At 39.5% G+C, this 27,076-nt stretch overlaps 2 protein-coding genes and 2 long non-coding RNA genes across 6 annotated transcripts in view; 3 read left to right on the top strand and 1 right to left on the bottom strand.

The window, feature by feature from the left end:
- LOC119786912 (von Willebrand factor A domain-containing protein 5A-like) overlaps positions 1-4,161 on the bottom strand; it is a 29,518-nt gene extending 25,357 nt beyond the window's left edge. For all 3 annotated transcript variants that reach the window (XM_038290486.1, XM_038290487.1, XM_038290489.1), the window contains exons 1-3: positions 4,084-4,161; positions 3,668-3,870; positions 3,065-3,287 (exon numbers count right to left, since the gene is read on the bottom strand). In XM_038290486.1, coding sequence (XP_038146414.1) covers positions 3,065-3,287; positions 3,668-3,870; positions 4,084-4,120 — 463 coding nt within the window. In that variant the 5' untranslated portion in view covers positions 4,121-4,161. The remainder of the gene's footprint in view (positions 1-3,064; positions 3,288-3,667; positions 3,871-4,083) is intronic.
- An 874-nt stretch (positions 4,162-5,035) lies between these two features.
- Positions 5,036-16,359, top strand: LOC119786923. The gene is made up of 3 exons (XR_005281253.1): positions 5,036-5,128; positions 5,481-5,544; positions 15,984-16,359. It is a non-coding gene; the product is annotated as an uncharacterized LOC119786923 (long non-coding RNA).
- Positions 12,744-13,051, top strand: LOC119786924. Its single transcript, XR_005281254.1, has 2 exons — positions 12,744-12,784; positions 12,942-13,051. It is a non-coding gene; the product is annotated as an uncharacterized LOC119786924 (long non-coding RNA).
- A 1,676-nt stretch (positions 16,360-18,035) lies between the features above and the next one.
- LOC119786926 (snaclec purpureotin subunit beta-like) lies at positions 18,036-21,556 on the top strand. The gene is made up of 3 exons (XM_038290513.1): positions 18,036-18,387; positions 18,686-18,777; positions 21,073-21,556. The coding sequence occupies exons 1-3, from the start codon at positions 18,096-18,098 to the stop codon at positions 21,175-21,177; spliced, it is 489 nt and encodes a 162-aa protein (XP_038146441.1). The 5' UTR covers positions 18,036-18,095; the 3' UTR covers positions 21,178-21,556.
- The last annotated feature ends 5,520 nt before the right edge of the window (positions 21,557-27,076 follow it).

The raw sequence follows: 27,076 nt of genomic DNA, 5'->3' as shown, positions 1-27,076 counted from the left end.
GTTAACACAAATGATAGAATTGAATAAAAAAGCATATTATCATAATTTACTGGAGTAGAACAAGAGTGATGCGCAAGGTACCTGGAAGGTATTGAATGGCATTATTAGGAATGGGAGGAAAAATAATAAATACCCAGATCATTTAATAGTGAATAACTCAATTATAAATGAAGACAGGAAATTGCAAAATGCTTTTAATCGAGGAAACTTGGCCAATGAAATGCTGCAACCAAACAATTTTAAAGAGTTTGAAAGGAATAAAAATAATATTCTTAATTTATTTTTAGGACGCACTTTACTGGACACGCTTCAGGAACATGATGCTCTTGAGGCGCGTCTGACCTTAATGTGTGCAAGCTTTAAAAATTAAGCATCAGGTGCGTTTTTGCTAACCTGACTCCGCCAGATGGATTTGCTCCGCATATCCATCTGGAAACCTTCCGTAGAAGTAATTTTGGGAAGGGGCGAAAATACTGGTTAGCTGATTGGCCTATGTTGGTGATAGACGGGCCAAATAAACCAATCAGATCAACGAAGCATATGACGTAACAGAGCGACGACGGAGATGAGCCAATTGATAGATCAAACTCTTGCCGAAACCAGTCGGGAGAAGAGCAAAAACATCTTTTTCTCTGAGAAAAGCCTCCAGAGCAGTGTTTTGCTCTTCTTTCAGTGAAGAAATACAGTGTAATTCCGATAAATCTTGCTCGATAGCCACGCTAGCGCTAGTTTCATCGGCTGAAGCCGCCATGTTCTTTAGACTGTACTGTCGCGCTTCTCGTTGCGTCACACCTCAACCCACCTCAAAGCCAACGCTGATTGGACGTTCGTTTGGTGAACAGCTCCAAAGTCCAGACTCCAGAGTCTCCAGACTGATTAGCGAGAGAAATCTTGAAAGCTCGCGAGATCAGGATGGTCTCACGAGGCTACGTTTTTGCCGCCAAAGGCGTGCCCCGTGTGATCATAGCATAAGGCAAGGACTAATACAAAGAGGAGGTGTTAATCAGTTAAAAGAGATTAACTATGGAATGGTTCACCTCATCAACTTCAGTACTCCAAAACTATCCATGCATTAAAAAAAAAAAAATCTACAAGTCAAATATGGAAAAATATAGTACAATTGAATGAAGGTTTTTAAAATAACCGTTATTATAACTGTTATTATGATAACATAGCATCATTTTGATTGTGTATGTTTAGGTTTCATGCATAAATGTTTCCGTCATTGGTAGAGCTACTGATGTTTCATCTTCGGGCATAGTGCTACATTTGTAAGTGGGGTTAGGCTTTATAAGTCTCGACTTCAGCCTAAACCTTTTCGGTCAGGTATCATTAAGCTTTTTTATTGTATAATGTATAAGACCTTCCATACATTTGTGACTGCTGTGTTCTAAATGTTTATAATGACTGAAGAAATAAACTACTACTAGTAGGTCTACTAGTAGTAGCAGAAATTATTGCACCCAGCATCGCATCACTGCTTGCTGATCAGATTGATTGCTGAGGAATTGCTGCAGAGTCAATGACAAAAGTCAAGTCAGTGTCAACTGTTGCCACTTGCTGATCCAGTTGGAGCAAAACCTGGAAGGTCAATGACCGGATGCAATCTGCTGGTTTTACTTAGATTGAAAGCATTAAATCAACCTGACTTTACGATCTGGATGAACTTTCACTGTAAATTGTATTAGATTATGTGTGATGTGAATTGGTGCTACATAAATAATCTGAATTGAAATAATCTGAGAAATTCGGGAAGTTATTTACTGAGCAGGTGCAAGGCAAAGTCCTACAAGGACCATCGGACCTGTCCTTCAAAACGGGCTAAAAAAGGAAGCATTTGTCGGCCGCATAACAAGTCCTGCAATCCGAACAGGCCGCGGTGCCACGCTATGACGAAATCGGCCTACGAATCTGGTCGTCGGAGGATGCAGCCCCTGATTTTGAACTCAGCAATGGTACTACGTAGGGTGGCCTTCTGGGTTTTTTTAGGACAAGAAAGGCGGTTGCTGCTCAGAGCAAAACACATGAGCAATACACCAAATGTATGAAGCAAGGGAAATACCACTTTGGTAAATGGTAAATGGCATGTACTTATATAGCGCCTTTTTTCACTACACTACATTCATTCACGCACACACTCACACACTGATGGTGGCAAGCTACATTGTAGCCACATCTGCCCTGGGGCTCACTGACAGAAGCTGGGCTGCCATACACTGGCGCCATCGGGCCCACCATCAGTAGACAATGCAGGTGAAGTGTCTTGCCCAAGGACACAGCGACAATGAGCCGTCAATCCTTCGATTTCAGGGCAAACTCCTACATCCAACGCCACTTTGGGCATGTTGATAAGGAAGCATAACGTTATGATAGTTAACAGCTTAAAAATTACAACTATTGGCCAAAGAGTGAAGAGAATCTTACTGTGCAAAGGTTAGTGTGTCAGGAAAAGGATATAATGATATAGATAGGAATTTATATAAAGGATTTGTTTAGTTCATTAGCATTATTTATAAAAGATAGAATAAAAAAAACAAGTCATTCTTAAATTGAGAAAATTTGAGAGAAATGTTATAATACTAAACATATAGGCATTTCTCCAAAATAACTAAAGATATATGGCTGCTGAGGGACGCTGGCAACACATGGCCTGTAAAACTGAAAACAGTCAGATAACAATTTCCTGCATCCTCTGGAAGAAGTCGTGTTGAAAAATGGGTCTTTATTTATGCTGTTTTTCTTCACACTGAGTCCTATAAATATTCCTCACTTGCAACATCTGTTTAAAGGCACGCAGCTGTAACAGGAAATTACTTTAAAATGTTGCGTAATATAGCCGAGCACTTCATGTTGAGGCAACTCCCAGCACTCTGAGGCCCCCAGTCTTAGCCAACTACAGAAATTCCCAGCTCATATTCTGTAAGTGCTCTTAGAATCTGTAATCATTCCTACAAAAAAAAACATCTTTCTCTTTGTTTACATTGGAAGCCACTCCGTTAACGTTGGCTTTCTCTCTATATCCCATTAACTGTTATTCAGCAGTTCTGACTGTCTCCATACATACCCTGAGGTTGGTATCGAGGGTTGAGCACAACAGGCAGACAGAACCTCAGTCCGTCATCGGCCTCAACAGCCAACTCAGTGATGTACTCCAGCCTGATGGAGGCGCTCTCTCCTGGATGCAGATTGCCGACACTCAGAGCGAAGATATCGGGGGTCTCATCACTCTCCTCCAATATGAATACCTGCTGACCGGAGCTCAGACCATTATCGTACTCCTCCCGAGCCTGCAGTCCAGAAAATAAACATACCTGCATTTCAGCTCCTTTAGAGGGGTATATTAATGTCACCTGCTTCCCGCTATCATCGCAACTTCAATCCCTTATAGAGGAACAGAAGCTAGGCGAACAATTCCCTTTAACGAACCCCTCTTTCAGAGACATGTATGAGGCATTGCAGGCTGACAAAAGAACTGAAACGACCCCCATTGGTGCTACTTGGTCCCATGCAACTCTACGCTATTACTGACATTTTGATTTGAAAAAGTTTCTGGATGGGAAGAGAAACGTCTTCAAACTTGGAAACAGGTCCACTGGATTGCTTTTAACTTTTTTTTGGAATGACTCTGACTTGCATGGCTGAGAATCTTCACCAGCATAAAACTCACCTGCTGTTTGTCCTTCACTTCAGCTACAACGTGTGTCTGTCCAACCTGAGCACTGAAATGACACACAGCAGCGTCTCCAGGCATAGGGAAGACAAACACAGCCTCCACTGATTTATCCTCCTTGTTCTCATAGTTCAGAGTGGAGGCCACTGTAGCGACATGATCCTTCACCTCCAGCTGCACTTCAATGCTCTTCAGAGGAACTGAGAAAAGAAGGAGCTGACTGCTTATCATTGCTTATTTCTGGCTGCAACATTTTAATATAACTTTAAATAATTTGATGCTTGATATTTAGATTTCATATACTACAGAGAAGAAATTACATTTATTATCTAAGTTTAAAGTCATTTATTGGTAAGTAGTCAGAAACCACCTGAAAAAACAAGTTTTCATAATAATTTAGCTTAATACTTTACCTGAATCTTTTTCAAAAGTCAGCAAACCAAACATCATTGGATTGAGCTTAAGAGAAGGAGAACAGTCCTTCAGAACATGAAGAATCAATACAAAATGTAAACAACAACAGTGTAGACCTGTGAATTACATGACAATCAGTGGTCAGGATTTGATACTATAAATATGTTTAGTTTGCTGAACAGCTGAAGCTACAATTGCAGCCTAATTAAGCGCCATAACAACATCTATCTTTAGCAGAAAGTACCTGTGATCAAAGCCTGGATCCACTCAGTTCTTCTAGTGAAAGTTTCCCTCTTTCTCCTCCTGCTTCTCACAGTTATACACTTTGTTATGTTGTCATAGCACCGGGAGCGCTTGTTTTACAACATGGCACTGCAAAGGGGGGCGGGGTGCTATCGATCCTGTTTACATTAAACTTGGACAACTTTTATTGTCATTTTGTATACACAGAGTCAATACAAAACCAAATTTCGTTTAGTACAGCTTTCATGACATTCTCATTCCTTAAAGTGCAGCAATGATCAAATGTAAACAGTGTGGAAGAAAAACATGGTGCAAAAAAAACACATTGATATGGACGTTCATGGCATTAAAATGCGTCTGTAATTTGTTTTCTTTCTTACAGCTTTCACAGCTTTTCCACTATTGTAAGCAAGTGAGAAAAACACTGTCTAGATAAAAACAGGGCAGAACATCATACTGTGACGGCTGTTGTCTCTTGTTCTCTTTTTACTTTGCAAAGTAAAATAAAGGGCTGACTGATCACCGATCTCAGTGTATTTCACTGGACTGTACAGTTGAAAACCTTATCAGAGAAAATCTACTTCATAAGCTTAATGTAAATTATGTGGCCTGTGGATTATTTGCATCACTGACTATTCCTGTACCATGCATGTAGTGTTTCATCTATCACACAAACCTTTGTAGTTATCTGAGCTGAAACCAAATCAACTCATCATCAAGCTGTGTCTGCTGTACAGTCTGTGCAGTTGTTTTTAACCATCTGTGGTGCTAGATACCAAAAAAGACTCCAGGAGAGAACAGGTAAGGCAGAATTCCTCTGAAATAACCTACCACAACTCTAGGACTAAGGATTAACTGTGTTTTTTCATCGTAGGTTAAAATGTATTAGTGACTCTTATTCAAGCACACTTTTCTTTACATTCTTTTTTATAATAGCTTATTTGGTTTAAATTATTTGTCTTATTTAATTTCTGATTTGTAAACCTGACAATATATATGAATAGGGTTCAATTGCTGAAACATTTATCATTCTAATTTAATAACGGGTGACATCTGATGGATCTCCCTATATATTTCCTAAATAAAACAAAAATAAAATATAACCTGTTTAGTTTTGTTGACCTGGTGTTTTCTCTATAAATGTTATCCTCAGATCCTCAGACAAACTTCTGTAAGTGTTATGGATGGGAACGCTGTTAAATACATGCTAATCTTTGGTAAGTGTACATTGTTCTGGATTTTACAATCTAACATTGGATGTATTCTTCGTTCAAAATGTCCTATAGTGATGTGAGCAAGTACTGTATGTACAAATATGTTGTTTGTGTATGTGTGCTATAGTATTAAAACAGATGTAACTGGATGACCAGTCTTTTTTGTTTGTTAAGCTTAAAAAAAGGAAAGAAAAAAGTTATATTTGTGGTGAAATTGTCCATGCATCAGGTTTCCTATACATACCCACCTCTGATCAGGAGCCCCTTCACATTGGTGGATTAGGGATTTTTTTTTCTTGCTTTTAGATGAATTCAAAAGGCAGATGATTAAAAACAAAAGGATCACAGCATGATAAATGTACTGCTTGAATGTACTGCTTCCATTAAAGGCAGAACAAAAGCTGTTCGGAATATAAATTTAAATTGACAAAAGTACTAACAAAAAAAAAAGGAGATCAAGACATTGATTTTGAAAATGCATATATATATATATATATATATATATATATATATATATATATATATATATATATATATATATATATATATATATATATATATATATATATATATATATATATATATAAATATATATATATATATATATATACATACGTTACTCGAGTTGAGGGGGCATGGGTTAAATGGGTTAAATACCATCCCCTGTGACATTTTATCACTGAATGTGTACATTTCTATTATGTATTAAATAAAAATAAAAAAACCCTACACAGAATGGAGTCTTTGCCAAACCGATTTGTGAAACAAAGCTTTTAAAAAATAGGACAAAAACTGTTCTACCACCAGAGCGACACTTAATTTGTTTTACGCTAAGTGGAAGTAGGCTACAGGTATCATATATCTCAAGGGGAATTCAGAACAATGAAGGCCAACTTAATTCTCTCATTTTAACACTGTTCACCACAAAGCAGTGGTCCAAGTGCTGGTCCAGTACTCTCTCCCTGGTTGATGGTTCGAGGGTGGACAGGCAGGTGAGCGCAGGCAGGAGGGCTGAGCAGCGGATTGGTCCGAGATCCCTCTCGGGTTCCAGGTTATGTTTTGATGGGGATCCAAGGTCTGTGGTTCCAGGCTTGGTTTCTAGGTTCAGGGTTCTGCAAGGAAGGAGCAAGAGCGGAGTTAGACAAAGGTTTGGGTCGCAGGAACAGGACAAGGTTAGGTCTCTACCAATGCTGAAGCTTTAATAAACGTATGCCCTCCTCCTGGTTCCAGCTCCTTAAGAAGGGTGGTAATCAGCTCAGATGTAGAGCAACCTGCCCATCCATCTCTGCTGAGGAGAGAGAGAGAGAAAACCTGGCCTGCAACCCAGGGCCCAGAGTGTGACACAGAGTGGCAGTCTGTGGGAGTGATAAAAGGAGGAACACTATTTTCTCACCCCTTGTAGGGTGATATGTGTCATCCTCAAGCTCGGGTCTTCTACCAAAGGCCACTCTCTCAGTTTGGAGGTCACAGCCCCCAGTGCTCCAATTACCACTGGCACCACTGCTGCTCTTACTTTCCACATCTTTTCTAGCTCCTCCTTCAGTCCTTGGTATTTCTCAAGCTTCTCGTGTTCTTTCTTCTTGATGTTGCTGTCACTTGGGATTGCCACATCTATCACTACTGCCTTCTTCTGCTGTTTGTCGATCAACATGATGTCTGGTTGGTTAGCCATCACCTGTTTGTCAGTCTGGATCTTGAAGTCCCATAGGATCTTAGCTCGCTCATTCTCAACCACCTGAGGACGTGTCTTCCATTTTGACCTTGGGACTTCCAGCCCATACTCATGGCAGATGTTCCTGTACACTATGACAGCTACCTGGTTATGGCGTTCCATGTATGCACTTCCTGCCTGCATTTTACACCCTGCTGGTATGTGCTGTATTGTTTCAGAGGCATCTTTGCACAGTCTGCATCGGGGGTCCTGCCTGGTGTGGTAGACCCTGGCCTCTATTGATCTTGTACTGAGCGCCTGATCTTGTGCTGCCATGATTAGTGCCTCTGTGCTGTCCTTCAGTCCAGCCTTTTCCAGCCACTAGTAGGATTTTTTCAGCCACTTCTTCTATTTGTCTGTGGTACACGCCGTGCAGCGGCTTGTCCCTCCATGATGGTTCTCCTTCATCTTTCTTGTCCTCACTTTCGGTTTTCTCCTGCCTGAGGTATTCGCCAAGCCATTTTTCTTTGGCGCCATCTTCCTGATGTACTCCTGGATATTAGTTGTTTCATCTTGGACAGTGGTCTTGACACTTACTAGCCCTCGGCCTCCCTTGCTACGCTTGGTATACAGTCTCAGGGTACTGGATTTGGGGTGAAACCCTCCATGCATTGTGAGGAGCTTTCTCATCTTGATGTCAGTCATTTTAACGCTGCCTGGTTACCACCAGACCTACCGGTAATCACATTTGTCTTTCAGATCAGAATGATTGTGTAAGGCCACTACGATTCCTGTGTAAGGTTGGGACTTCCCATGCTAATGGCTTGGATTCGTTAGCAAACATTGCCCCCCTGTGGTACTTGTATGTTACTATCACAAGTTGCTGAGTACTGCCCAGAAACATTGTTGGTTCTAACAATAGCCCCGGCCTGTATACCAGTCCAGCCATTATTTACCTCGGTCGACAGCGAGACCGGCCATTGTTAGAGACCCGGCCGCTAATGGAATACAGGCCAATGTTAGAGGATTTACGGTATATATCTCAGTTATATGGTTTTAGTCTATGTCATGAACTTTCAAAACATTTATTGAAATAAAGACAGAACAGAAGCGCGCCGCTGTGGTTGCTGTAGTACGAGGGTGGGCCACCACCCATTCACAAACACTCTGGGGAAAGAAACACAGATAAGTGATCACGATCATCTGACAGAAGGTGATAATCTCAGTGAGTCACTTACCTGGTTTCACAGTTCAGTCCGTCTCCCTAGAAAGGGGTGCGATCCAGCCGATTGGCTGAACAACCAGACACGGCGTGCGTCACCCAGAGCGTCCATGATGCTGCAGCCCTGGAGAAGTAGCAGGAAGCTGATCCAGTTCAGTGGAAGTCAGAGCGGGCAGGAATAGTTCAGGGATCCAGCAGTTGTCCGCTTGGTCAAAGGTTTTCCACCCACAACAGGAACAGAAGGATCCAGACTTCCAGGAATCCACAGAGCGCTCAGGCAGGTTCAGAGTCCAAAATCCGATGGGTCCACAAGTGTTCCCACACAGACACGCACAGATGAAGCCAGGCTGACGTGAATAAAACCGACCCTCCTTTCGAGTTCCGAGCCAAAACCCTGTGGGCTCCGCGGAGAAGGACCAGAACAGGATCTGAAGACGAGACAAACACGAAACCTCTCAACCTACCGTCTGCCAGGAACCAGGACATGAAATAATAAACTAAAAACCAAACAGAAAACAAATAATGATCTGGCCTCGATAGCTGGGCTGAACTAAAAATAAAGCAACAGACGCAGGTGGATGAGATGAGTGATAATTAGAAAACTGGGCAGAGTTGGGCAGGTGACGAAATGAACAATTAAGGTGAGCAAACAGGCCAGATTATGACAGTCGACTAAAATTCAAAAAGGTTTAAGACTAGTTTTTAGACAGTTTTATGTTGCAGTTCATTAAACAGCTAACCTTTACAATTTTGAACAACAACCAGATACAATGCTGCTGTGGAGTTCATCATTGCTGGTGGGCAGAAATATTTGACTTATAGAAATCAAAAAATCTTTTCCATGAATTAATGCCATACTGTATACAAAAGTGTCTCACAAAAGTTGTGAATATGGAAAGGTCTAGTTCAACTAGGGTGACCATATTTTCATTGGTGAAAACCAGGACACCTTGGAGGGGGGGGGGGGGGGGGGGGGGATATTGACTATAAATCTGATAGGATTTAAAAAAATTTATTGTTGTTTTGCACAATATGCTTAACTAAGTATTTTTTGTTGTTGAATATTAGAGATTTTGCAGATATATTTTGTAGATACATTGTTTAGATTTACTTATATATTTCTAACCCTTTTATAGAATAGAATAGAAAATCCCTTTATTGTTCCACAATGGGCAAATTTACAGCAGCAAAAAGATTATTGAAAATGGTCACACAAATGAGGACCTTAGAGAAATGTATAAGAATAACATAAGAGTTAAAATATAAAAAATAAAATTCTGTAAAGTGTTTTAACAATATAAAACTGGAGAATAAATAACCAATATGCAGCTATGGGCATTTCTACAATAATGGATATTTGAAAATAGCAGCAACTTCAGAGATGTGCAGAATAACAGCAGCATGTTATTTAACTGACTAAGGTTTCTATCATTACATTTGATTTGATTTGTTCCTGCTCCCGGTGGTTGGAACCTTTATTCCACTCTGGATTCTTGTGAGTGTAGTCTTTGTTCACTTTAACTTTAAAAAAAATAAATAAATAAACAAACAGTTTTGAAAACCTCGGTATTCATTCTTTTCCTGCTTTGTGTGTTAACTTTCACGGTTGCTAAGCAACAGAGCATACGCCGGTAAAACCCGCCGATGGGTAGACCTGTTCGAATTCACAGCTTAAACTCTTCCGGCCTCCTTATTTTCAAGGACTTCGAAGGATCCAGTCTAGGTAGACCGCGTCCTTGGAGGATGCAGCCCAGGTTTTTGAACAGAGCCTCTGATTAAGAGCAGGGCTGCCCATAGATATCCATAATAAAGGCTAGACGTCTTACGGCGGAGTCTCAAACGTCATCACCGGGCGGCCATCTTACCACAGGCAGGCTTTCTGTTGTGCTCTGTGGTACTTAATGTAAGGTGAGTGATCAGCACGAACACAAATACTCTTATCTCATTGAATTCTTGACGGATTTACAAACAGTTTGGTTTCTTACAAACGTTATGAACGTGGCTATAATTCTTGATGCTTGAACATGTCGAAATTGCAGATTTTCTTGTCAAAAAATGACTTGATCGTGCAGCATAGTTGTGCATCACGGTTACTTGCGCAAGTTATCAATAACGATTGTATGACAATTAATCTTTGGTGTAAATTACAATCTTTGTGGATGTGGTTGTAGTTATTAGTTGGCTAATAACGATAATCTGAGTGTTGTTGTATTTTCATTATTAGCCTAACGTTAGCTGGCTAATAACAAGAAGCTGCGAAGTGAGACCTAAAGTTAGTAAGTTAGCAGCTAATGTTACAGTTTAGCTAGCTGCTAACGTTAACCAGCAACTTTGCATCAGTGGAAGAGGCAGAATTTATACATGATTAATGCATGATTTCCAATCGATTTGGTTTGTCAAAACATCTTACATTATGTTACAGGAATTTGCTGGGTCTATTAATAGGAAGATGCCAGACTTTTGTGCAGCCTACGTATGCTCCAATCGCCGTAGTGTCAAAATGAGAGCCAGTGGGATCACCTTTCACATGTAAGATATTAAATTATGATTGGTTTTTGGGATAATCGTTAGTTAATTAGTGGATATATGTACAATACAGGCTCTGGTACACAGGAACAGCGGGGCTATGACTTAATAGTATAACAAGATTGCTGTTGACTCAAAGCTTTTATAAGTTTGTATTAGCTTCGTTTGGACAACTTTTTCTAAGTAGTTTAGTGTGGTTGTGTTATTCTCAAGTGCATACATACATACAATTACCCCAAACATATTTCATTTAGGTGTGTATTTATGTGCTAACCCTTAATGTTGACAGAAGGAAAAAGCTTTGGAAATGCTGACAATAATTTATACTTCTTGGAACATTTCTCACGTTTTTAAGGTTTCCCAAAAATGGAAAGATGAGGAGGCTGTGGGAACTTGCCCTAAGAAGGGACAGTTTTGTTGCGACTGACAGGACTCTGCTTTGCAGTGAACACTTCAGGAGTGAGGATTTTGACTGAACAGGGCAGACAGTCCGAATTAAAGATGGTGTTGTGCCCAAAATTTTCAATTTTCCAGCTCATCTTGAAAGGGTATGTGTATCATTGCAATTTAATCACATATTGATATAACATTCTTATACACCGTGAATTGTTGCTGGTCACTTTTGTTTCTGGAAGATATATAATGTGTTGTTTAGTAGCACCTTTTAGACACTCAAAACCTCTTTACTTAATTTTAGCTAGTAGCCACAAGAAACACAACCACCTCTAGAAGAGTGGAAGACAACCTGCCAATGGACGTGTCCCAGGATGTACCTCAACCTGATGTTGTGAGTGTTTTCATGTGGCTTGTTAAAAACAGTTTGTTATATTAAATCCTTTATCTTATAAAAAGTTTGACTCTGTCGCTCATAAACTTGAATTTATAAACATGTGTGAACATTGAAACTAAACCCAAGGGTAGGCAGCCTTTACAATCAAAAGAGAAATTTTTTTTTCAGAGCCACAAAACATATTTTTGCCTTATAAGTGGACAAGCCTATACAATTACTTAAATGTATGCTGTTGTGTTTTCTGTCGGATAATTGGAGTATCTTGTATTTAGGCTCACGGAATTGAAAAGTTAACATTTAATTTCTTAAAAAAATAAGTAATTTCTATACCACTATTATTTATATATATTTTTTTATATTTCTGCAAAACAACAGGGAGCCACTGGAGAGAGGGGTTTGAGCTGCAAGCGGCAGGCCACTGACCACTTGTATGCATTGCCTGCTTGCCCTAAGGCTATAAAAGCCAAACTTGAAAAGGCCTCAGCAACTGTGAGGAAACTGCAGCGGGAGAAGAGTAATGCCTTGAGGAGAGAAAAGAGGACCAAGATGAACATGCGGGCTCTGCTGGAGGAATTGAAGGAGAAAAATCTAATCAATGAAGAGCTAAGAGACAACCTTGAATGCTATTCAGGTGAAATAAAAATATTACATTGAATATTTTGTGTATTTTATGTTCTTTGTTGAGTCCCTAGTTACTATTAAAAAGATACTTACTGAATCACTTTGCTAATTCAATTACAGATCTTCCAGTTCATCTCTTGTCTAGGCAGGGTGTAGAGTACACCAAGGACCAGAAAGATTTTGCCCTCACGCTCCATCTGCATGGTCCAAAGGCATATCACTACCTGAGAGATACCCTGCATATTCACCTGCCACACCCCAGTTCATTGCAAAGGTATTCTTCATGATGTCTAATTTTATATTGAATTACATTAAGCACTACAGACAATAATATCATGAATGGTTAAACTTACTGATCTTACAGCTCATGTCCACAGCTACCTTCCTGTCTGCTTTGATGGTCTTGTGGACAACGCTCTCGTGTACATTTCAGGTAAAGGCTGACTAAAAGTTGATTTTGCCTAAAACCAATGGTGCAAATAGTCAAAACCTGAGTGAAATCAATATCCCAATGGCCCAAAAAGATAAATGTTCCCTTAATTTCCCCATGGTTATTATAAATTATTTTAATATACCAACTCTTGTTTCAGGATTTGTTGTGCGACGGGCTCTGAAAAAGCTGTCCTGTGATGTCTGCCGTGCCAGCTTGGTAACAGATGCTGCATCTGCCATCAAGGACCAGAGCTACCACCTGCTGAAGTTAAAAAACAATGGAGGTCTGGTGATTCCATCAGAAGGCACTGTGATGGTAGTCAGGGCAGCAGAGTGGGTTCTTCGTCAGACCTCATGTACCAGACGATCACAGCCCATCAAAGTGCTAGAGGTCGTGTACATTGTACGGAAGAGGATAGGGTCAGAGGATGTGTTTGTGCTTGGAGAGCACATCGGAGAAACGCAGTATGGCATAGACAGCCACCACCATACGCTGTTAACATTGGTTGTGTCCTTGTTTTTTAAGTTAAGGCTGCACCACATTGCCAAAATAACCAACCTTGGCTTACAGAGCAACAACATGCGACAGAAACACAATAAAACCGTCCTTTTCAAAGGGCATTAACCAAGCTATGTTTTTTGGGTCATTTTTTCATCTCTGTCTTCCATGTGTATACCATCACAGTAGTGTAGGTGGGGATTTCAACATGCTACATCTATATATACTTGTGAAGGGGACTATTGTACCAATTTTAATAGCAAATAAATGTCACTTTTATAATGGTTTAAAAATAGGAACTTTTGTGTAATTACCCCTGATATATAATCCGAATAGTCTACATGAAACTTCACAGTGTAACCTTTAATTTGAAACCTGGATTATGATTCTACACCAAGAGGTTGCCACACAATAAGCCTTTTTTGTCAGTATTTCAAATTTATTATAACAGTAATATTTATATTATAAAAGTATTTATGTAAATATAAATAAATTAGGACTGTGAAATAATTAATCACACTCAAATAAAAGTGTTTATATATATATATATATATATATATATATATATATATATATGTATTATAATATATATATATTATATATATATATTTTATATACAATATATATATATATATATATTATATACACATATATATATTGTATATATATATTATATATATATATTATATATATACATTATATATACAATTTATATATATATATATATATATATATATATATATATATATATATATATATATATATATATATATATATATAAATATATATTTCTGGGACCATATATATATGGTTGCCATTCTGTACACTGAGTTTTAATAGCATATATTGATTTAACATAAATACCTTGTGCATGTGTATATTTATTGCACCTGTATGTTCTATTCAATGTTCTTTTCATATGAAATTCCATGGTTATAATTATTCCTAAGTGCGCAGTATCACAACTACATGTCTGACTTTTGTTTAACAAACCAAACAGTTTGAGAATAGTTAGATAATTGAGGAAGTTATGGTTATTTCAGTACATGCGCCATTGAAACACAATGCTACGAATGAGCGAGCTGCCTGTGGTAAGATAGCCGCCACGTGCGGACGTCGACCCCCATTGGCCAGCAGCGCGGACGAGACATCTAGCCTTTATTATGGATATCTATGGGGCTGCCTGCACTGACGCGGCTCAGGGATTACGTCACACGGAGCGTCGTGCGCAGTGAAATCAGGACATTTCCTCACTTTCTAAAAAAAACCCGGGACGCCCGGGACAGGACGTGAAATACGGATATGTCCCGGGAAATACGGACGTTTGGTCACCCTAAGTTCAACACAATGTATTGGTTAGAATAGCAGACAGACAAGTTAACAACGTGTACAATAAAGGAAAGGTTTTTGACATACAAGGTTTCCATCCAAAAGTAAATACTTCCTGATCTACTATGAATTATAAATTACACACAGATGAATAAAATCTTTTGCTATTTTGGCTTTATTTCCCCTTGGTTTCTGCTGCTCAGGGGTCAAAGTAAATATAAATTAATTTGGGCCTGATATAAAAAAAAATAATTTACACAGATAACCTACATAATTGCCTTATAAAGCCATATTTAACCGCTTCTAAATTTCAACAATATGTTAGCTAAAATGTTGAAATATTCACATAGCTTGAAACAAGAATTATGAGAGAGAAATATTCAAAGATCTATGTAGCTTTTTGTCTGGGTCTTTATCCAAAACAAACAGTATGCAAGTAATTATATGCTTTAGATATATTCAGGGATTCCTTTTGATAGAAATTAAAAAAGGTTTTGCATCGCCTCTTGTGAGCTGGAGGAAATTAAGCCATAAGAGTTAGACAAAAGGATTTTTTTTCTTCAGTAAAATAAAGAAATTTAAAAAACTACCTTGGATCTAGGATGTCCCAGGAAAGATACAATAATCTGTCTATACAGCATCAGCTTGCCAAGAAATTAAACTTTAAAGACATCATAAAAAGTAAAAAGTTGGGTTGTACGTAGGTGTAGAGGGCAGGGCCAAAAAGACTGTTGTCCTGGGCCGTAGCATAGCTGTTAGCTGGCCTGATGACCTGCTCTGTTGCAAAAGGGCCCAGATTACACTCCAATCCAATCAAGATCCATTCCCATCCAGAAATCTTTCTCAATTCAAAATGTCTGGAGTAGCGTTGAGTTCCAGGCTTATAGAGTGGCCCAAAGAAAAGACTTGTAATGGCTTAGAAAACATGCAAATTGGACAAAAAAAAACAGGTCCACCCCTTAGTAATGGGGAGTCGTCGAGGTTCTCGTTGCCCTGCAAAACCCGATACTAAATGCAGGCAAAACAAAGCCCAGTAGTTTTGTTTTGTTTTTTACTTTTCTTGGAATTACTATGACCTGGATGACTGAGAATCTTTAGCAGTCCTGTGTTACTATTCAGTCATTTAGTCTCTCTGCTTGTTCTCCCTGTGAACGCCTGGGTTCTCTCCAGGTACTCTAGCTTCCTCCCAGAGTCAACCATGACTGTTAATATCTATTTGTCCAAGTGCGGTTGCCCTGTAATTGACTGGTGACTGGTTAAGGGTGAACCCAGACTCTCTCCCATTGTATGATGGATGGCGTTTTAGTACCAACTTTATGACCAAGAGTAACCAAGTGTAACCTATTGTTGAAACTTTTTTTCCTTCTTACAGGTCTATGCTCTCTGCCCCAGTATTTTTCTGATGTATATCATGTTGTAAATGAAAGAAAGACCTGGGCTGAAGCCCAGGCGTACTGCAGGGAAAAGTACATAGACCTGGTTACCATCAATAGCACTGAAGACATGGCTGTGATAGAAAACATCATCAATGCTGAAAATCAGGATGAGTTCTGGATAGGTTTGTATGGCGATGTAAACAACTGGAAGTGGTCTCTGGAACAGGAGGGATTTTATGAAGAAGGGCAGAAAGACCTCAGACTCTGGACCGAAGGGGAACCAAACGCTCCTAACAATCACTTTGTCTGTGGTGACATACAGAAGACATGGGCGGACTATTATTGCCATGGTCTACGCCAGGCAGTCTGCTACAGTGGTAAGAGATGGATTCAGTGCTGCTTTAATGCACTACTTATGGAATTTAACTTTATGACAAACAAATTATATTTTTTTTTAAATCAAAGGAATATTTGAGAATAAAAATGTTAAATTGAACTAAGATTTTTTCATTTTAATTTCAAATTAACATGTGATAACTGCTGGGATCATAATTTAATGCCTTGAATTGAAATCTGTATAACTGCACATATTCAACAAATGAATAATAAATAAATAACTGGTGTGATCTAACCCACAGTAAAGGGCTTCATCGTTCAAAACGCTTCAAAAAGTGATTAATGCAAAAGCAAGACAACTTTTAGTAAAAGGATAGCTGAGACTCTGATTGGTACAATTAATTTATTTAAAATTCTGCAATTCAGAACACATAGCCTCAAGGCACTTTATGTAGTGGGCAGTTGCTTGCACACTGTTGTTAACTTTGCAAAAGTTGGAGAGAAGAACTTAGAACCACTGATATAGGAGTGAATACTTTACATATATATTAGTAGTAAAGTAATCGTACAATAACTCTATAGATGTCTCTTTCTAGGAGAGTTTTAGATAACTCTAAAACTTGCGAAATGAGCTTAAGATTTTAAAAACTGTTCTTCCAGGTTTAGGTTCTACAGTTTTTTGACATTAGGAAAATATGGGCTTAAAAGCACTGAGTGCATCAAGGAGAGGATCAAATTCTGAAATGTTATTACCGGTAGTTTAAGATTTGTTTTCCAACTCTAATACCTCCCTTCCTTTTACATCACATAGGAGTATTATTTTCTATGTACAAATGTATTGCCATACATTCTGTCCGTGTACAGTTAAAATGTCTTACTACTAAAACTGTTCTTTACAAATAAACTGAAACTTAGATGCCTGTGGCTGCAATCAGACTCCTGATGGCAGGAGGTCATAAACTTTCTGACTGCAAAACCTCACAGCAACACTTGGTGGCAGCAGCCACTGGGTTTAAATGCAGGTCAGGTATAATGCTGAAGGAGTCAAACTTAACAATTACACTACTGATCTAAAAGTAAACTGAAGAGTAAAAGTTTGCTCTGAAATACTCACAAGTATAAGAGATCAAAGAAGATTTTCATTGTTTTATGAATTATTAATAATCTAAACCAAAATACTTCAAACCTTTGCTCCTATAACATCCTATAGGAAATTTTGATTGTTTTGACAGAAATGTCACATAGATTTTAAGTCTCGATTTGGTCCGTTTTCAAAATCCTGTTTATAAAGAAGCTGAAACAAAGTCCAGGAATGCTTTATGGCAAAAATAATCCAGACAAATACTAAACTGGCCATCACAGTCTATGCATTGATTTTATAAATTAATGGATAGATTTAAAAAACCCTGGACTTGTAAAAAATCTCAGTAAGACCTTTATTTTTGAAGCGTGGACTATAGTTTCTCTTTAATGAGAGCTGATGCCTGGCTCAAATCACAATAACTGCAGGGCTATAAGGGCAAAGTGTGCTCTACTAAATGATAAAAATGTTTCATTCTGTAATTTATCTAAAGAACCTATTTGTAACATTTGTTGTATTGAAGTATTCACATAGTTCTTGCTTGATTTTATTTGTCCTTCACACCTCTAGCTTGTATTTCACAGAGTGTTTTATTTATTTTGGGTATGTTAAGAACAGCTTGTTAATTGCTTCTTGATTAATCTTTTTTTTTTTAGATGTATCTCCACACTATGTTTATGTAGAAAAACAGATGAACTGGACCGATGCTCAAAAGTACTGCAGGGCAAACTACATAGATCTGGCCAGTGTGAGAAGTGAATCTGAGAATGAGGTCATTTCACAGCTCGTGACAGATTACTATGCATGGATCGGCTTGTACAAAGAGTCTTGGAGGTGGTCAGACGGTCAGCGCCTAAAGATGACTTCATTCAGCAAATGGAATCCCAGTCAATCAGTAACAGTGGAAAACTCATGTGTGACTACAACAAGCAGCGTATGGAATATAAGACCCTGTTCCAGCACATATCCCTTCATCTGTAGGGGTGAGTTAAACAAGTTCGACTGGGATAGAGGTCATTTTAGTGACAGCTCTGTCCTTTAAATATAAAGTAAGCCATAACCTTCCATGTCCTGAATTTAACTTCAACCATATAGATATATGTATTTAAATCTTGAAATCACTGCAAAATATGGTTCAAGAGAGTTTTATAATAATATAACTTTTGAATTTTCTCTGGAACAGAATTTCTGGTCTGTAAAACTAAACTCTCAAGTCTTTTATCTTAACTGTAACCTCCTGAAACGGACAGTGTCATATAAATATATTTACGATCCCTTTAGGAGCCCTGCACAAGAAGGTGGTGAAAATCATCTTGTCCAAATCATCCTCCTCGTTGGACCTGGAAAAAGCACAGGATGCCATTTTACAGCAGGTATTTAAGGAATAATAAAGTTTTCCGTAACATCTGTCATGTTACATAATTAATAACTCACAGGAAGATCATTTTTCATGCTGATGAAGGTTCTCAGTCATCCAGGTCATAGTCATTCCGTAAAAATTCAAAAAATATCCACTGGACTTGGTTTTCAAGATTTGAAGACGTTTCGCCACCTCTCCAGGAAGCTTTCTCAATTCAAATGTCTGGATCCGCAGTGAGTTTGAGTCTTATATAGACAACGCCTTGTATCGCTTGGAAACATGCAATAGACATGCAATAGCAACATGCAATAGCAATCTATTGCATGTTTCCAAGCGATACAAGGCGTTGTCTATATAAGACTCAAACTCACTGCGGATCCAGACATTTGAATTGAGAAAGCTTCCTGGAGAGGTGGCGAAACGTCTTCAAATCTTGAAAACCAAGTCCAGTGGATATTTTTTGAATTTTTACGGAATCATTTTTCATGTTTTATGAATTCCATAATAACCACAACCAATATGCACCCTTAAATAGTCTTATATATTTGTTCACAAGCCAGTGCAATGTTTTCACTAGATAACTGTTTCACTTGGAAGCTCATGGTTATTCAGTGTAGATGGCAGATAGTCGCCCTTCGAGCAAGTTTGTGGTCATAGTGGGAGGAAAAGATTCCCTTTTAACTGTGAGAAATCTCTGGCAGGACTCTGCTCAGTATAAGCTGCTCAGGTTAACAGAAGAATTTTACACTAAGGTAAAGGCAACCGTTTCCAAGCTACTAAGTTAAGTCATAAAAAGTAATCTTGAGCATTAAATCCTTCAACATCTTTGTCCAAGAGAGAAATAATGAACGAGGAGTAAAGGGCTTGTTTATGCTCTTACATGCGTTTAATCGGGGTTTCCTCTCGGGAGCGGGTACAGGGTTGAGCATGTGCATTTTTTTTTAAAGAGGAGAGACCAGGTCTCTTCAAAACTTCCTGAAAATCCACCATTATAACTTTAACGAGTGTGCAGCATCTAAAACCAGAACACATAGAAAATGTGCATATGCCTATGTTGGGTTCAAAAATGTAGGTTCGGAAAAGAAGGACTGAATACACAGAGAGGGATTTTCAACAATAGCTCCTGCAGGAGTGGAAAGAGCCCAACCCAACTTTTAACTCTTTCACCGACCCCCCTCCTGCAGTCGTCTTTTATTAACAGAACATAACACATGGTTACAAAAGAGAGTATTGTTCTGACAGGACAGTTGATCAGGTCATAGGACAGGATGCTCTCCTCTTGACTGAATCACAAGGCAGAGTGAAGCATACCCTTTCTTCAATGTTTATAAGCACACACACATTAATTTTATAATCATTATTGAATAAACCTAACAGCCTATATTAAAAAACATAATGACATCTACATCTAAAGAAAAGCAAAACACAGCAATAAACGCCGTAGAATGGTTTCTGTACAGACTGAGGCAGAGAGGTGATTTTCAGAGAGAGATCGGGGAAGTTTATCCAAGTTTTTCTCTCTTTTTTTCACAGAGGTGAGAGAGATACACTACGCTTACCTGCTCTGTCTGCCCCCCATTTTGTTTTTTGTGAGCCTCAAAGAGGACCATTATTTTACTTTTTCAGTTTTTTCTCCTCCTTACGTTATTTTCTTCTTTCAAGGAGGGTGATATTCTGTGCTTTCTTTCCCTCTTTGTTTTTGTGAGGCTCAAAGAGGATCACTACTTTATCTTTCCTCCTGAATTTCTATCATGTTTACAGTTTTCTTTTATAATGTTTCATACATCGTCAGTCCCGCTTGCTGTATACAGGGTGTATGACTCCAAACTGACTCTTTCCTCGTGCAATAAACAGATTTTATTTAGTATTTCCCCCAAAGTGGATTTGTTTTACTATGTAACCGTGTCCCTCTTCCTGTCAGACCCATTAAATTGCTGCTGAACGGTTGTGTAGTCAGACTAAAATAGACCTGGGCTCTATCTTCGTTGGAGCTATGCTGCCCCCTGTGTAAAATCGTGTTGGGTGTGATCATCCCCATTGACTTTCAATGAGCTCTAAACACCACAACCTCATCCAACACGATTTTCTGTCGGATTTTTCACCAAAAATGTTCATGCTCAGAATTTTTCATTGCTTTATGCTTTTATTGCTTTGTATGTTATGTTTACAGTTCTCTCGGTTGTCTTTGCTGACCAAGTTTAACGGTCTTTGGAAAAAATTTAACTATAAAATGACGTAAAAGTGTGTGGGTGGTTTTCTATTCTGTATTCTGAAGCTTAAATCTTGTTCTTTTATTTTTCTCTACCAGCTTCACAACAAACTGCAGGGCTATGGACTTGGAGAAGTCAAACTGAGGTGGATAAAGCAGTCTGATGGAAAGACGTTCCACTTGAAGAAAAAAGACAAAAAATAAAATTTATGAGTTCAACTTTTGCCTTAAACTTTAGTTTAACTTAATTATTGCTTCATAATATTTAGCTTTACAAATAATCTCTGAAGATGATTACCAATAATACTAGTAACATTTAACATTTGCAGCTGTTGATTTATTGCAGCTGTTGTTAGATAATGCTGTGGTTGACTTGAGGTAAAAGGGTGTTATGTTCAAACTGATCTCTTTGTGTGATTTTTAATAATTTTTCTGGAATGTATCCTCTGCCCCTGTTTTCTCTGATCTATGAGATAAACAAGTTGTTTCTGTCCATATAGCTGTGTTCACCATATATTCATCTATTCATAACATTCTCTGTAAACCTGATTGGAAAATTATGCATGACCAGTGTGGTGGGAAAAAATCTTTTACATTTATCTTTTTATCTTTTACATATATCGATTTATGAGTGCTGAGATTCATTCATTCAGACCTCAGAGTTGGTCTGGCGTCTAGGTGAGAGTGTGTAGGATACGCTAGACTGTTTCTTAGGGATTATTCCATAACATTATGCGTTATTAAATATTGTTTGGGTGACAATATGTTAAGACCTTCATAGAGTTTCTGCAGGGTTTTAATTAGTGAGAGAAAAACGCTGTCTAGATCCGAACATCATATTGTGAGGGCTGTTATGATTGACTTCTTCTCTTTTTACTTTGCAAAATAAAATAAAATGCTGACTAAGTGAAATCAGTCGATCTCTGTTTATTTAACTAGACTGCATGGTGGAATACATGTTTCTGTTGGGTTCATAAATGTAGGTTTGCAAAAGAAGAACTGAAATACACAGTAATGGATTTTTCATACGGCTTCTGCAGAAGGAGAGACAGTTGAACCCCAGACTCAAACACACTGTCTCACCCTGGACCTCCTCCGCAGAGCATTTTATTAACAGAACATGACACATGGTTACAAACAGAGTATTGTTCTGACAGAACAATTGATCAGTTCATAAAGACAGGATGCTCCATCAGACTGACAAGAAAGGATGGTCTCCTGACTGAATCATGAGACAGGAGTGGAGCATCTCATTTCTACAATGTTTCATATGAACACACATTACTTTAATAATTAACATTGAATAAACCTAAAATTTTCCCACGATACACATTGCTTCACAAATGTCACAGTCGATTAAATTACTTTTCTTCCTTCTACTGAGTATCTGTTTAAACCTCATTAACGCCTCCCTTCATATGGAGCAGTATTCAGAAAACTAGAATATCATTTCCAAGGAGCTGCTTTTTCAGATTCAAGGCACTTTTCAAAAATTACCCTAAAGCAGGTATGAAGCACTTAGTTTAAGCCTGCATTTTTGGAGAAACATAGATTTATTGGTCTGATGTATTATGCTAATCTGTATGCGATAAACATTGGCCCTGCGGAGCAAAATACAGGGGAACTGGAGAGAAAACGATGCTCTACATGCCTATGGGAATCTAACCTAGTCTGGAAAAACAGTTTATTACTGGATAAGATGACACTCCATAAAGACAATAGGACAATAAGAATTATCCTAGATTTCTTTTCAATACAGTTGCAAAACTTACCCAGAGCCATAGCTCTGTGGAACCATCCCTCCCACCTATTCTTAGCAGTAATTGATTTTATGGGATTCTTTATTAATTTATTCTATTAAAAATAAGACCATTGGCACCCCTCTAAATAGGATGGGGTTATCTCTGGAAGGTAAGGCAGCATCTGAGGTAATGATATTCTGAACTGGGTTTAGCCTGTTTTGATCCAGTTTAGGTTTTAGTGTTTGCCTTCAACTTGTATGCTAGATCCAGTTCCAACCAATTTTTTAAAGGAAGTTTACCCTCTTATCTCCTCCTCCATTTTAGATGTGATTAATCTATCTCTGTTACAGGGATATGTACCTCAAGGCCTTTAAGGTAGCTAAACAAAATAGTTCCTAAATGAGTCACCATCAGTTATAGAGCTCATCATAGCACTGAAACAGCTTTGGCGAAAGTCACTAATGATTTTCTCATGGTCTCAGATAATGGATTTGTGTCTGTACTTGTAATTTTAGATGCCAGTGCTGCATTTGACACAGTCGATCGCAATATTATTTTTAATTCAATTCAAATCAGTTTATTTATATAGATATATAGAAAAAGCACAAAGAGCAGAACGTTAGAGATGAGCATAAATCCTCATGGTATCAATCATCGGCCTTTCACTTAGAGAGGCTGGACAAAGAGAACAACCTGCACAGAACAGAAACACAGCTGGAGAGTGGAGGGTATACAAACATGGATTCTGTAATATACACTGTCAAAATAATAAAGGTAAAATGTAAACAACACAATATGATTTCAATAAAGTAAAAGATTCTAAATCTAAGATTTGCTGCCAAATTCATAGACTTTACAAATATATCTTTTGTGTTTTTGTAGTAGATCTAAATGACGCAAACAGGAGGAGTGATCCGTCTTTAACAGTTTTTTTCTACAGCAACCTAGGCTGGAGTGTTCTTCAGTATCTCTTTTGCATAAACCTCCTGCCAATAAACCAAATCTCCCAACTCTGCTGCAAAGTATTAATGCAAAAAGCAGGGAGGGCCTAATCCAACCTTATACAAATTAATCTTAGACATTTCCTGGACTTGAAGCTCCAAATAAATGGTACAACAATAGAATTTAAAATGCTGAAAAGGGAACTTATTGAAAAAAAATCTGAAAATTCCTCAAAAATGTGTAATGGTATTTATAAAAGCTTTATATAGAAAAGGAGAGTGTTTATCTCTGTCCTCCCTCAGTTATTTCTAATTTTACCAGAAAGTTTAATTAAAAATTAATTTAGGGTCCAGATATTTGAGTCTCTTTGTTATTTTAAAAGGACGATTGTATATGAAGTTGGGATTCATATCTGAAGCCAAAGTCGGTTTTCTTTTTTGTCTGTTTACTGTATAACCTGGGTTTGAAGTATTTTGCAAGGCACTACATGCTACTTAGTTCTATTCCTTTCCTGATTTGGGTGTTTTAACCATCAACAGATTTACATACAAAAACTCTGTCGAGTCTTTGATTAAATTTGCTTTGGTGACGTATGAAGGTCTATTAATTCAAAATATTACATTATATTCCAAGTTCCAAATCTTTAGCAGCCTTTAACAGGTTTTTCTCTGTTTAGTTACATTCATTTATTTATCCACTATAACCTGCTTCCCAGTCTTTGTTGCAGAAAAGCACAACCATGGCACAGGGCTTCCACTATCACTACCACATTTAAATGTTATTTTGTATGTATCTATTCATGATTTGTGATCATCTCTGTCATGATGGGTACTCTAAAAGTGTCCTCTAAAAGGGTACTCTAAAAGTCCACGGCGGACTCTGCTGGAGAAAGGTGGAACTTCTCCAGCTCCCAACAGTACCCCCCCCCTCAACGACCGCCCCTTGGCGGTCCGGAAGAGGTCGAAGGGCAGGAACGCTCGTACTCCTCGATCAGGGCATGGTCGAGGATGTACGAGCCCGGAACCCACTGGCGATCCTCCGGTCCGTAGCCCTCCCAGTCGACGAGGTACTGCCAGCCGCGACCTCGTCGACGGGAGTCCACGATGCGTCGAACGGTGAAGGCAGGATGACCATCGACCTCCAGGGCGGGTGGTGGGGAGCCGGAAGGTGGGCACAGAGAACTCGAGATGACAGGTTTAACTTGGGACACGTGGAAGGTTGGGTGGATCCGGAGAGACTGAGGCAGTTGGAGACGGACGGCTGACGGACTGATGACTCGGGAGATCTTGTAGGGACCTATGAATCTGGGCGAGAGTTTTCGACACATCCCCTTAAGGGGAATGTCTCGAGTGGACAGCCATACCTCTTGGCCTTCAGTGTACTCGGGGGCGGGACGTCTCCTGGAGTCAGCGAGGCGTTTGTTGGATTCAGAAGATCGGTTGAGGGTGGTGATGGTTTCTCTCCAGATCTTCTGACAACGTCGGATGTGTTGGTTCACTGACTGGACCGAAATCTCTCTCTCGTCTGCGGGAAAAAGTGGAGGTTGATAACCGAGACTAACCTGAAAGGGAGATTGTCCAGTGGAAGCAGATTTGAGGGAGTTGTGTGCGTATTCGATCCATGTAAGTTATTGGCTCCAGTCAACGGGGTTGTTGGAGGTGAGGCAACGAAGGGTTGATTCAAGCTGTTGATTCATCCTCTCTGTTTGTCCGTTGGATTGTGGATGGTAACCAGAGGTCAGAGAGGGTTTACAGCCGAGTGCAGAACAGAATGCCTTCCAGACCTGGGATATGAACTGAGGACCCCGGTCCGAGAGGATCTCCTGGGGGATGCCGTGTAAGCGGAAGACGTGTTTAACGAGGAGCTGGGCTGTCTGGAAGGCCGAGGGGAGTTTCCTAAGGGGAATGAGATGGCAGGTCTTCGAAAAACGGTCAACAATGGTGAAAATGGTGGACATACCTCGAGAAACGGGGAGGCCGGTGACAAAGTCAATGGCAATATGAGACCAAGGGCGCGAGGGAACCGGAAGTGGCTGAAGCAGGCCTGAAGGAGGTTGATGTGAGGCTTTATTACGGGCACATGTGGAGCAAGCCAAGACATACTCCTTAACATCTCGATGGAGGGTTGGCCACCAGAAGCGTCTAGAGATCAAAGCGATGGTTCTACTGACTCCCGGATGAGCAGAAAACTTGGCGGCATTCATCCATTGGATGAGACGGGACCTGACAGAAGATGGCACATAGGTTCGGTTAGTGGGACCGTTACCTGGGTCAGGTTCTGTAGCCAGGGCGGAGTTGATTAGGTCAGTGATTTCCCAGTTAACCACTCCAACAGTGCAGGAAGGCGGAAGGACTGGTTCAGGTGTCTCTGGATGATCGATGGAGTAAAGACGAGAGAGAGAATCGGGTTTGACATTCTTGGATACGGGTCTGTAGGAAATGATGAGATTAAACCGTGAGAAAAAGATGGATTGACGAGGATTGGCTTGCTTGGTTGACTGGATGTAAGCCAGGTTCTTGTGGTCAGTCCATACTAGAACCGGATGCTCAGCTCCCTCCAGCCAATGTCTCCATTCCTCCAGCGCCAGTTTGATGGCCAACAGCTCACGGTCTCCCACATCGTAGTTCTGCTCTGCGGAAGAAAGTCTACGGGAGAAGAATGCACAAGGATGGATCTTTTGATCCGTGTCAAGTCTCTGGGATAGGACCGCTCCAACTCCAGAATAAGAGGCGTCCACCTCGAGAATAAACTGTTTAGCAGGGTCAGGCTGCATTAACACTGGTGCTCTGGAAAATAAGGATTTCAATTTATCAAACGCAGCTTGCGCCTCAGGAGTCCACTGAAAAATGCGTTTGACAGAAGTCAGAGAAGTTAATGGCAGGGCGGTCTGGCTATAGTTCCTGATGAACCGACGATAAAAGTTTGCAAAGCCCAGGAATCTCTGTAGTTGTTTGCGGTTCTCTGGAACTGGCCAATCTAACACGGCCTTGATTTTGTCCTCAGATGGTTTTACCTGGCCGCCCTCGAGCACAAACCCCAAAAAGGTGACTGAAGACTGATGAAATTCGCACTTCTCGGCCTTAACGAACAGCTTGTTCTCCAGCAGTCTCTGTAAAACAAGGCGGACATGTTTCTTATGTTCAGCGAGGTTCCTAGAGTAAATGAGTATGTCATCAATATAGACGAAGACGAACACATTTAAAAAGTCTCTGAGAACATCGTTCACGAGGGCTTGGAAGCAGGCTGGAGCGTTAGTTAGACCAAAAGGCATCACCAAATACTCAAACTGGCCCAAGGGAGTCTTGAAGGCTGTTTTCCATTCATCACCTTCTCCGATCCTAAGAAGATGATATGCATTCCTTAAATCCAGTTTAGTGAAAACTGTAGCTCCTTGTACAGGTTCGAATGCTGAGGCGAGT

The sequence above is a fragment of the Cyprinodon tularosa genome, unplaced genomic scaffold (genome assembly GCF_016077235.1).
Source record: "Cyprinodon tularosa strain WSP-4 unplaced genomic scaffold, ASM1607723v1 ctg282, whole genome shotgun sequence".
Lineage (NCBI taxonomy): Eukaryota > Metazoa > Chordata > Actinopteri > Cyprinodontiformes > Cyprinodontidae > Cyprinodon > Cyprinodon tularosa.
This window is presented reverse-complemented; position numbering and strand designations above follow the sequence as displayed.

Bases quoted from the DNA above. Each gene is read 5' to 3' on its own strand.
- LOC119786926 (XM_038290513.1), top strand. From the start codon at position 18,096: ATGAACTGGACCGATGCTCAAAAGTACTGCAGGGCAAACTACATAGAT. The intron at 18,388-18,685 runs GTGAGTTAAACA...CGATCCCTTTAG, and splicing joins ATATCCCTTCATCTGTAGGG to GAGCCCTGCACAAGAAGGTG. The intron at 18,778-21,072 runs GTATTTAAGGAA...TTTCTCTACCAG, and splicing joins AGGATGCCATTTTACAGCAG to CTTCACAACAAACTGCAGGG.